General features: G+C 36.1%; 1 protein-coding gene across 8 annotated transcripts in view; it reads left to right on the top strand.

Annotated features, from left to right (window-relative positions):
* The window catches only part of LOC103707335 (Pseudouridine synthase family protein), a 28,063-nt gene extending 16,574 nt beyond the window's left edge, over window positions 1-11,489 (top strand). The window contains exons 13-22 of one of the 8 annotated variants that reach the window (XM_088721937.2): window positions 2,712-2,776; window positions 3,139-3,308; window positions 3,574-3,641; window positions 3,715-3,775; window positions 9,188-9,234; window positions 9,331-9,368; window positions 9,552-9,615; window positions 9,742-10,066; window positions 10,863-10,965; window positions 11,170-11,489. In XM_088721937.2, the coding sequence (XP_088578063.1) occupies window positions 2,712-2,776; window positions 3,139-3,308; window positions 3,574-3,641; window positions 3,715-3,775; window positions 9,188-9,234; window positions 9,331-9,346 (427 nt within the window). In that variant the 3' untranslated portion in view covers window positions 9,347-9,368; window positions 9,552-9,615; window positions 9,742-10,066; window positions 10,863-10,965; window positions 11,170-11,489. Of the gene's footprint in view, window positions 1-2,711; window positions 2,777-3,138; window positions 3,309-3,573; window positions 3,642-3,714; window positions 3,776-9,187; window positions 9,240-9,330; window positions 9,369-9,551; window positions 9,621-9,741; window positions 10,067-10,862; window positions 10,966-11,169 lie in introns of all 8 variants that reach the window. The other 7 variants (XM_089930560.1, XM_089930561.1, XM_089930558.1 and 4 more) reach the window with 7 other exon arrangements.
* The last annotated feature ends 591 nt before the right edge of the window (window positions 11,490-12,080 follow it).

Below are 12,080 nucleotides of genomic sequence, written 5' to 3'. Positions count from 1 at the left end.
TCATGCCATTTTCTTTTAAAGTCTCTGCCACCTTAGATTCGTTGGTGTAGTCAGACAAGGATGGCTTCCTCAAATACAATGAAATATTATGCAATGGCAAGTACTCATCTATGCATATGTCTTGTGCTAAACGTATTACATTTCATGGAAGATACCTAGACACTTAGGCAGTCCTTGGGGTTGGACTGCCTTGATGCTCAGACAATATGCTATGCATAGGTGAGATGGGTGCCCTAGATGCCAAGGGATATTAGGCAACAAGTTCCTGGGTGTGTATTCTCTATATTTTTTTGAATAGCCTGCATACTAGCTGTAAAATATAAATATTAGTTTTTGACTTATACTATGTATTAGTGCATGTCAGCTGAAAAACTTGGAGTATCCAACTCAAGGTTGGTCGAATCGGTATAGGGGCTCGTATCGGTCAGAGACTGGTTCGGTAAGCTACCGCTATATACCGTATGAGTCGAGGTGTATCGGAGATGAAAGATCGGGAGAAGAGGGGAGAGACCCTAACGCTAACCCTAGAAGGAGGAGAACAATCAGAGAGGGAAAAGATGAAGGGGAGAAAGAGGGAGAGGGAGAGGGAGAGGGAGAGGGGGAAGGGGGAGAGAGAGGTGTACTGAGGGGGAGGTGTTGACTGAGGGCTTGGGCGTTGGGGTTGATCAAGGGAGAGACCATCCGATTCATCAATTAAGGGAGAAGCATTGGCATTGATCAATGTAGATTGCCGAGAGAGAGATCGTGGAGAGAGAGAGAGAGAGAGAGAGAGAGAGAGAGAGAGAGAGACCCAGAGGGAAGCTTTGAGAGGCCGCTTGTTATATAAAAAAAGAAAAGAAGTAGGGATCAGATGAAATTGGACAACTAGCAATGCCGGCAATCGACTTGTCCAATTTGGTATGCCTTGAATTGCTTGGTTTGGCACGGTTCTACGAACCTTGACCAACTCATCTTCTTTGTCTTTCTTGAGTTAAATAGGAACTAGAGGATGAACGGCTAAAATAAGAAGGATATTATTATGGCAACATGGAACATCATGTACATATACTAGTCTCTCTCTCTCTATATATATATACACACACACATATATTATTCTTCTCGCATATTTTTTTTCTTCTTTCCATTTCTTCCTTCTTTTATTACATAGAAACTAAACTCATATTAGGTTCCACCTTTTTTTATCTTTCAAAGTAATCTATCAATCCACTTAGAAACCTTATGCTGTCAATTTTATAATACTTATCTTGTAATCTTTAGTCCCCCTGTTTGCTTAGTATCTAGATGCTTTAGGTTAAGTTCTTGCGTGTTGCAACCAAAAATTTGGACCTAGGTAGCTATCAATGCGAATGTTTCTCCTCCCTTTCTCTCTCACAAAAAAGAGAAGACACCATATTCCTCTCCAAGCCAGATTTATTTTTGGTGGACTACTATCAATTGTTTTACGCCTATATCTAAATGCTAGTTCATTTGCTTTGGGCACAGAAATTTTTCTGCAACTAGTAAATGATTAAACACCATTATCAAAAGAGTGTATTACAAAGAATGTTACACTAAGTGTCTCCTTGAACGACCTTCAAGGATTTAGGTCTGTTTTCTCAATTAACTGTTTGTATTTTGACATATTGGGTCATCTACACTACTTATTGAAGGCATGTTGTTTGTATTTTCATGTATCTTTTTTGACATTTTGAAATGCAAAGAAGGTCGACCTTTGTCCTTAATTTTGATAGCTGTCTGAATAGAAAAAATAAGCTCCTTTTTCAAGGCACAATGTTTACAAGATCCGCAGTCTTGGTGCCACGCTGCATACTTGTAGGAGATCGATATGGTAGGGCACGTACCTACCTGTACCAATCATACTTGTTTTTTTTATTATTATTTCAAGGATTTTAAGCTTTCTTTGTTTAGTTTTTAGTGGGAAATAGGGTTGTGTGAATTTGTTTTTGATGTTTAAATATAATATACTTTAAAATTGGGCTTTTATTCGAAAATCAATTCATATGCAAAAAAATTAATCAAATTGCTTTATGAAAAGGACAACAAATAGCATGCTAAATCCTATGCATGGCACTAATTTTTGGAATCTAACATCTCCTTTATTTTTTTTTTATTTTTATGTAAAAATATAAAAATTAAAAGTTATACCATTGTGTATATTTGACTAAGATTTATAACATGTCACGAATTCATGCAAAAATACAAAATTTGGCATGATTTGTTCATGATTTTTCGATTTCTGCCCATTTATGGGATGTAATAAGGAAAAAGGGAAAAAGAAAGAGGAAAACACTTGGATCAAACTTCCTGCTCACCCTTTTCACTCTCTCCTACCTTGAAATAGAGAGAGAAGAGCGCGTCAAGCCTTTTCTTCCCCAATTATTCAGGCTCCAAATTGTTATGGGGCCCTTACTGGGGAAATTGCTCAGAATCGAGTAGGTCTGGGTGGTTCAGCCCGGTAAGGACTTGTTTGCACTAGTTCAAGCTAAATACCATATTGAGGCCATGAGGCGGCCTAGTTTGTGGTCGGTACAATATTGTATACCATTATTTAGATGTCTATTGTTATCTTCATATTGTTGTCCACTAATGAAATTGAGTGCATAAAAAGTACATGTAGTGAAATGTATTGCTGAAGGTTTTTATGGTGCACTTTTTAACGAGTTTTGTTTATTACTTTAATTGTTTCTATTGCAATTCTTTTTCTTTTATAGGTATGTGCATAGTTACCAAAGTTACTTGTGGAACCATGCAGCTAGCAGGAGGGTGCAAAAGTATGGTACATTCTTGGCCCTTCCTTCCCTCATTTCTGTAATGATGAGAGACTTGTTCGTGGTATTGTTTAAGAAGGCCTGTCTGTTTGCCTTGAAGACATTTGAAGGATACCTCAAGGCTGATAAATTGCTACATAAGTGAGGCAAAAACTCTGAACAAAGAGGATATATGTATTGTTTAAGGACCCAAAATATTTGATGTTATAAAACACATTGAAAGGATTGGAGACATTTCCATTCTAGTTAGTGTCACCTCTATTAAAGGGTTGCTTTAATGACATTGAACTTGCAACTGCTGATTCTTAACAAAATGCTGCATTTCATTGTATTGATTTCCCTCTTTATTGATATTTATCATATGTGACAGGGATTTCACAGGTTGTACTAGGAGATTTGGTATTTTGTAAAGAAAGCTCTGCTAGGGAAGTAGCTGCTGTTGACAGCTCTGAACCTGAAGATGATTGCAGTGATCCATATAACTGCCTACCTGATACATCTGAAGAAGCAGTTCCTGAAGAAAAAGTTCAGTCTGTGAAGGTGAATTTTTACTAAGATTTTTAAGGTCCTTTTATGCAGCATTTTCTACCACTGTCATGACTCAACTTGCTAGCAACCATGATTCACACATTAATATATATCTTCGTTCAGTAGAATGTTTTTACATGTATGCATGTATGTGTGTTCTCATAACATGAGTTTCTTGAGCTCTTTGTTACATATCCGACTTTCAGTCACCATTGATGAAGCAATACAGTGCAGAGTTTCTTTTACTCAGATCAATCCATACATTGTCTTGTGACAGACTGTTGATTCTGAAGATCTTCTTAAAGCAATCTATACATTTGAAGATGTTGTACTGCCTTTGCCTGGGTAATGAACATTTTTACTCTGTGTAAACTTTGGCTGAGGATTGAACATTATTCTGTGTTTCTGCTATTTTCAGTTCAAGAATTCTCTATCCAGCAAATGACATTGCTGATGTGTATCATGACATGGCAAAGAAGGCGAGTCAAACCTTTCTGAAGTTAATCTTTCAGATATTAACTGCAGCTACTTATTTAATATATCAATTGTCTCTGGATTTGGATCTGTATAATTTTTTCAGTTCACATCCTGTTTATTTAACTTTGTTGTCATTTGCTCTTTTGCCTTATTTTTTGTAATTACCATACAACTGATTCTGCATTCAGTCATTATGACAATGAGCGGTGCAATTTACCCTATCCTACAGCGAGAGTTATGTATTGGTTGGATATATCAAGAATTCTGGAAGTATATTGTACGCTAATTTGGGTATGAACTCATTTTTGCAACAAGTGCCTCTATGCAAATGATTTTGAACAAATATTGACTGTGATAACATAATTGATTTGGATATGATAATATGATATTCTGTAAAAATAGTGAAGATTATGGACTTTGGTGGATGATGGTGAAAATATCTATAATCACAAATACCTTTAACCAAACTTCTTTAACTAATGGAATCTTACTTTGGCTTTATTGGTTTCATGTGGGTATGCTATTCTTCTTTAGCTGCATGTAGTATCTGCTGTTGTTATTTTTGCGAAAACCTCATGAGCAGGAAGTTTTCCCTGACAATAGCAGCACAAATTTTCTTTTGTTGCAGTAACATTTGGAGTGTGCTTCTAAAGTTTGTAGAGCTTGGCTAATGATATATATTATTAAATAACTTGGCAAAATGTCATGTTTCATGTGTTCTTGAGCTAATTTTGGAGTTTGGATGAAAAACTAGCATATTGAATCATCTTAACAAAAAATATTTTTTAATATTTTGTCATAAATTAAATTAAAATATGAATATATTAATTTAGTTAAATTATTTTGTCCTGTGCTCCATATTTTCTTTTTCACAGTGCTGAATCAGACATGTAGACACATGTCAGAATGTGATTATTGTGTATGCGTTAATGCAACACTATAATTATGACACATCTGATGAGACAAACTTAATTGAATGTAGTGAGGGTTTTGTGCAGCGAGCCGGGTACATCTGCAAATGCTCATAGAAAAGGCCAAAAACAACTTCCCTTAAGGATGATAGTAGTTGGGTTTCAGTCAAAAGGAGAAGGGCTGGCCTGAGAAGAGAAGGAATTTGATGAAGCATGTAGCAAGAAAGGATGTGTGCTGAATGAAACTATTGGATGATCATATACTATATAAAAAAATCCATTTGATGGAATTTCACTTGTTGGATGGGAAATCCATGGATGAACATGACTGACTTGCGTATCTCAATTTATGTTTTGTTCTCATGTAGTTGCATTGATTGAGAAAAAGGACTTCAATTCACCTGTGGGTTTATTTGAAACTGAAATATTTTGGAAAGGATTCATCCAGACATCTTAACCAAGTGACTGATGCTGTCGCCCTGTTTGGACATGCATGGGAGGAAAGAAAAGAAGGGAAACGGGAGAAAAGAGGATCAAGGAAGAGAAGAGAACCTTGGACCCAATAAAGGAAGAGAAGAGAACCTTGGACCCAAGCGAAGAGAAAAGAAAAGAAAGGAAATTCCTTTTCTCTTTGTAGGCCTCCACTTTCCGAGAGATTTAAAAAGGGGGCCTGGAGATAAATTTCTCCAGTTCTCTTCTTTCCTAACTTTACTATCCAAATGGAGGATTTTAACTTTCTCTCCTGCTCTCTCCTCGCTAAATTCCTAGCTAAAGAAGAGCAACTACTTTTCATTCTCTTTTCTCCTTGCCAAACCAGGGATTCTTTCTCTACTCTTTCTTGGTCTTGTCTCTCCAATTTTCTCAATCCAACTGGGGTGTACCAACTGATGTTTGTTTCTGATCATATCAAAAGCCAAGAAACATATTTAGTTGGCTTAAGGTGTCTTTTAATGCTACAATTAGTTCGTTGAGTGGACTTGGGTACTGTTTAGAAGGCCAAAAAGGAACTCAATAAGTTTGATATTTTTTTGGATCAGCTGGTCTAAAGATGGAATAGATGTACTGAAGAAAGCTTAGAGTGAAAGGAAGGATCTAAGCTCACAAGGAAATCATAATCATTAGGCCTTGTGTTTTTTGTTCTAGTGATGCACCTGCATCAAAGAAAAGAAAGGAGCAGAAATCACTAATGGGCCTCGAAGATTTACTTTTGAAAAAGCATCATCCTTTAGAAGAGTTGTCTAATGTATCTTTTTTCTTTCTGTTGATGTTTGCTAGGTGCTACCTAAATTTTCAACTTAAATTTTCATGATGACTATTGGTTTTCGACATGATGGGGAATTCGTTGTAGTGATGAGTCACGAATTTTAGACCAAACAATTGGAAATTGGCTTGTGAATAGTATACATTGAATCTGATTGTGTGTTAATGTCCTTTTACATGTCCTAGTTGCACAAGCTACTATTCAACATGAGGCCCTCTGGAGCATGTCTTTTATATAAATCAGTGTTAATGATGCCTGGGTAAAGGTGGGCATTATCAAAGTGCTTCAAGGAAGATATAGATAATAAATTTTAGCTGAACCAAATAATAGTTCAGCAAGTGTAGTGAAGGTAAGCATCTAGTTACAATGGAGAGACAAGATGGTAGATTTACAACTTCATGAAGAGATGGGAGGATATCCCTGTTAGAATTAGAGCGGGGTGGATGAAGTAGAATAATGTTATGCATTTGACATATTGTGTCACTTGAAGATTTTTCAAGATTTTTTCATTAGATGTGTCTCTATTCTTTGATATCTAGAAATATATCCCTATCTGCTGCCTATTTATTTTTAGTCAAAATTTGAAATCCTAACTTATTCCCGAGTTAGATTTTATAAGCTATTGTATTTTCTTCTAACATGTCTATAAATACCTGTCTTGACTAAAATGTCCTTTTTGATTTTGCATATATACTTTTCTGTTCCTAATATTTAGAAAATACCCACATCTTTCACTTATATAGATTTCTTTTTTACAAAGTCTTTATGTCCTTATTGCGAGACTTCATGAAGAATGCCTGGTAGTTCCGATCTCTCTACACCCAACAACTAGCTACCAGAAAAATGTCTTCCCATTACTAACAGTTCCATGTGTAAGATACTGAACCTTTAGACTAGCATAAAATATGTTTGTTCCAATATGCTATATCATAGCATCTCTATCTGACAACAAATTCAAAGATGTGTTTTGAGTAAATTACTACTTTACATAGACATCACATGCAAGAACAAATAACTTTGTTCATCAATGCTTTGACAAAGAATTGCTAATGATATTCCTTAACATACTAATCCAGTCTATCATTCTCAATTGCCCCACTTAATATGGGTATGTAGAATTATAGATGATGCCGATGTCGTTTATGTTTTACTGAGAACATGTACAATAATAGTTTTATTTAGTTACAATAATAATGAGAATATCACTATAACAATCTTGTTTAATTATGATAATAACGAGATGTGGCTTCATGTTCTTACAAGTGAACCTCTAAAACATAGTTTTATCTCATTCTCACAAATATATTCTGATGCATGAGCGAGGGAAATTAATTTAGGAGCTTGCCCCTATTTATGACTGAGAAAGATCATGTAATGAATATTAACCATTGACTAACAGAGCATCGGAATTATGTGCTGACTATGTGCCATGAGAGGTGGGATTAATATGTACTTGTTCATCAGTGAGGGCATATCTTCTCTGCAAATAGCCTTTTGGCCAAGTAATTGTGGACTGCTGTGTAATTTATGTCCTCTCTGTTGTTACTAAACAGGTAGGCCAGACTAGAGTTCTGGATTCTATATCAGTCAAAAATCAAATAAAGCCAATATGGAAATTGTATTTTCAAATCGTCAACGAATAGAGTGCCTGTTCCATTTCATGCATGCAATAGATTTATTATAAAATATTTTCAGTTTCCATGCATGCAATGGATGTAATGTCTCCTAGTTGTTACGAGTTAGTGTTATAAGTATTCGTATCCCATCTTGAACTTGTCTCTAGATTGCAAAAGCAATTGGTATCCCAGATTATCAAAATTGTTCATCAATCAAAGGATGATGCATGTCAAATTCATAACCCATAATTTGATAACCTGCCTTGAGTGGAATTTGAGGGTTTGGTTAAATTTTCTATCAAACCATGATGATGAGGGCAGAAAATAATGGACTGAATTTTTAAATAACAATGACAAAAATTAAGCATATGAAAGGTAGAGGTATGTTTCTAAATATATGCACAACTTTGTATGCAAAATTTCTTGAGAGGCATGTGGGTCAGAAACTTTATAGACCTTTGTTAGTAGAATTTTTTACAAATGCAATTAAAATCTAACTTAAGGGCATAAAAAGGAGGATTTCAAAATCTTAGCAATGAAAAAGAATGAAAAAGTAAATAGGCAAAAGATAGGGTTGTATTTTTATGTGTCATAGAATAGAGGTATATAGGTTGTAAGTTCTTTGTGAATCAGTCCGGGGGGGGGGGGGGGGGGGGCGCAAAGCATCAGATATAGATATAGACAATTCTGAGATGGTTGTGTAGCTTGATTAAGAGTATAAATTAAGAGGTGCAGATAGTGGATAAAGTTAGGGTAAACCCCGCTACCTGTAGTGTAGTTCAGATATTGGCCTGGTGGGGTGTTGAATAGGATTGGTGAAGGAAAAAGGGAGGGAGACAAACAAAGGGTTCGCTAGAAGTAGCAGGAAATTATTAGTTGCTGGTTTGAATTTCGTTGAGAAACTGAAAAGGGAGACAAACAAATGATTGGCTAGAAGTAGCAGAAATGATTAATATCTGTCTTGAAATTTCATTGGGAACAGAATGTGTTATCTGAAAAGTGGGAACCATATATAGTTGAGCTACATTTTATTGGGTAGTATTGAGTCCAAAGCTTGCTGATACAAATTGCAAAGTACATGGTAGGCTATATAAAGTTGAGAATCATGATCAACAAAATCCGCATGCTTAACAACCCAAAAAATTAAATGTTTTAGGGCTTTCATTCCCTTCCATCAGTTGGTTAATTGAAGGTTTTCACATACAAACACTTTGCTTTCATGGGAATTTATTGAGAGTAAATGCAAGTAACAGCTAGTTCTGATGATAGTTAATAAGTTATCTTTAATTTGTCATCTACTACTTCTAGTTTTTCCTTTTTCTGAATTCCGTTTTGATGTTTTCACTTCAACATAAGTATCCTTGTTGCTCAAGGATACTGTTGATGTTCATACTTAAGATTATAAAACTTGGTCCTTGTATACCTAACTTTTATTTTTTATCAATATTGGGTCAGACCATCATTCCCAGTACAAGTTCATATATTTTTACAATTTCTCTTTAGATCTTTTCTCATTGTCTTTTACGCTACCCATTTCTTTTGAAATTTGAACAATAAAAAAAATAACTTAACATGTTAAAGGGGGGACAAAACATGCTCAAAAGATACATTCTAAACCTTGATCAGGTGACACTTTCCATTTCTCAGAGCTTGGCCTTGGATAGAAATCAATGGTGAAGTTGAGTCCATATAGCCAGCTCCAATTGCCAGAAAGATTGGAGTTTTTCTTTGTGACGCCCTTGCTGATTTTTTGTTTTTGAATGACCCAGGATGGCATCAGCTTGACAGAGAGTGTACACAGTGCCAAGTAAGTTGCTGTATCCTCTGTCTCAATATATCTAGTAAGCAATGCAATGTTTTTCACTTTTGCATGTCCTTTGTTTTTTCTATTGCCATAAAGATCATGTGTTGACATACCCCACCTTTTGCTACTATATTAATACTCATAATATTTGTTGCAACCAATGATATTGCTTGCTCCAACTCTTAGGGAATTTTCGATTACTAATATGAGGGGAGGTTACAGGCAGGTATTCCAGCGCCCGATTGATTATGTATGGTATGCATATCTAATTTGAATCCTCTGTTTTTTTCCCCCTCTTCCCTCGATGCATATAGTTTTTTGTATAAAATTTGTTACTTGTAGAGAGAGATTGAAGTATTTGTCCTTGTGTGGACAGGGGATTGTTATCATATACAGATGACACTGTTCCCTTGGCAGAGACTGATTTGGATATCATACATAAAAGAAAACCTGCTGATCTGATCAAGGAAGAACTGCATGCCAATGGGAACTTAGGAAGCCAAAGTAATGATTTTGAATCACAGGGTTCAGTAAGCAACCATGTGGCTCAGGATGGAAGCGAGGGTGGGTCATTACAAGTTGAGTCCATTTGCAGCTCTGATGCTCAGCCATCCAAGTTGGCTCTAAAATTAGGATTTGCTCTGCCAGCTTCCTCCTATGCCACAATGGCTATAAGGGAGTTGCTGAAAATGTCAACTTCGGTATGTGCTTGTTACTTTGGATGTTCCTTATGCAGGCTAGTTTTGTACAATTTTAAAGTGATGGACTATTTTGTATTTAAGTGATGATACTTGTCCATTTAAAAGAAATGATCCTCTGATTTGTTAAAGTGGGGGTATTACTAGATTCTCTCTATTTTTCCATTATGTAAATATGTGCATGTATATTTCTTTGAGTGCTGCTTCTTCACGGACCCCTTAGTGTACCCTGAACAAGTGCCATATCAGATTTTTTGTGCACCTTACACGGGGATAGGTGGTTCATGAATGGGCTTTATTGCCCATTTATCCCTGGTGGCTGACAGGAAACTAGGTCGGGGTATGCCAAGGGGTCCCAAAAGCATTTTTCTATTTCTTGCTTTGTTACTATTGTCATATATAACTTATTGTCACTGTCATTTGATGAATATCATGCTTCTGCTGCATCATAATGGTGTATTTATAAAATGTGTAATACAAATGAACTTTATTGGAAAATTTTGATGGGAAATATGTGATTATTTCCTAGAATCTGGAGTCAGATTCATATATGTTTAAGTGGATGTTGCCATAAGTAAACTTATTTTAGAACCAGAGTTCTTTTTTTCTTGGGGATGTGTGTGTATGAAAAGGAGAGATTGTTTAGATTATTTTATCTTTTATGAAAAAAATTTGCCTGCTTGTGCTTCCACATTTTATATGGATGATTTCTATTTCCTGCACAGCATGACTGCCTTTATCAGCTTCTCAAGGGAAATAAAATTTTACAGTTTTAAGATTTTTCTTTGGTTAAATGCAGGTTGCTCATCAGAAAACAATGAACCCTTGAGCTTGAATATAACCCCCTAATTTTGCATGGGTGTTAAAAATTTTTGGAATCTTATTTTGAGGTTGAATTACAGGTGAGAAGTACAGGAATTGGGTAACTCTCTCTCTCTCTCTCACACACACACACACACACACACGGAGTATCTTCTTTTATTATAGTAGATCTTCATGGGCAAGGGAATTATTTGTGGAAGCCCTCAATGCTGTCTGATTCTATGCGTGATTCCCTTGAAATCCAAATTGTAGTCATCTAAACTTCTCAATTGACTGTTTGGCAGTGAGACTCTGACAGTTTATCCAAGGACCCAATATGCATGGCAAGTTCCGAACAATAGTGGATTGACATTTGGTTTATCAAGCACAACATAAATGAAGCCAAGTAAGTTTTCTGGTCACCAAGATTGGCGAGACCCCATCATCTGTATCAAGAGCAGATTTCTTCTGCTTCGCATCAAGTAATCAACTAGTGCACAAGGGAAAAACTAAAATTGCTTTTTCAGTATGGTTAATGGTTTTGGGTATATTTTTGTGCTTTTGGCTGATTAATAATGTACCATGGAATTAGTTCTCTGTCAAAGTAAAGATTGCATTGCGACAATATTCAGGGTTGTTCAAGAGACAGGCCTAGAATGGGTGCGTTGATATGATCTTACATGCAATATTGCATACTGCTGCTTTGCCTTTGCCCTTGGGTTAGCTTTGGTGGAGTCTCTGTTATGCTGTACCCAATCTTCCAATATCTATTGTTTTTTTCAATAGTGATCCTCGTGAGATATCACCGAATGGTCAAAACGTATTTTGCAGGTCTGGATAGGAACGCGATCCATATTTTGAACCTTGCAATAGTTTCTTTTTTTTTTTTTGGTTAGTGACGATGTACGGCATTGTTCTTTTCTGCATATCCGGTAGACTTGCCTCTTCCATTGTTGGACGTAATTTTCTTATTGAAAGCAGGTCGGTTATGTCCACGTCGTACCACCCGAAGTTGCTCTTAGCCAGCTTCTTCTGACGGTAGCAGCACTTATCATTTGGCCTTTGATGTGGGAGAGATTGACGTTCTTAAACAGTGATTTTCTTAGGGGCTGTTTGGAGCCTGCATGGCAAAAGTCATATTGCAATTTAAGCTGCAATTTAATTTATGGTAGTTGACTCGGAAAAGAGTTTGACAAAACAAAAGAGAGAGGTCTCT

The sequence above is a fragment of the Phoenix dactylifera genome, chromosome 1, assembly GCF_051530095.1.
Source record: "Phoenix dactylifera cultivar Ajwa chromosome 1, Ajwa_hap1_PhDact_Kaust_v1.1, whole genome shotgun sequence".
Taxonomy (NCBI): Eukaryota; Viridiplantae; Streptophyta; class Magnoliopsida; order Arecales; family Arecaceae; genus Phoenix; species Phoenix dactylifera.
This window is presented reverse-complemented; position numbering and strand designations above follow the sequence as displayed.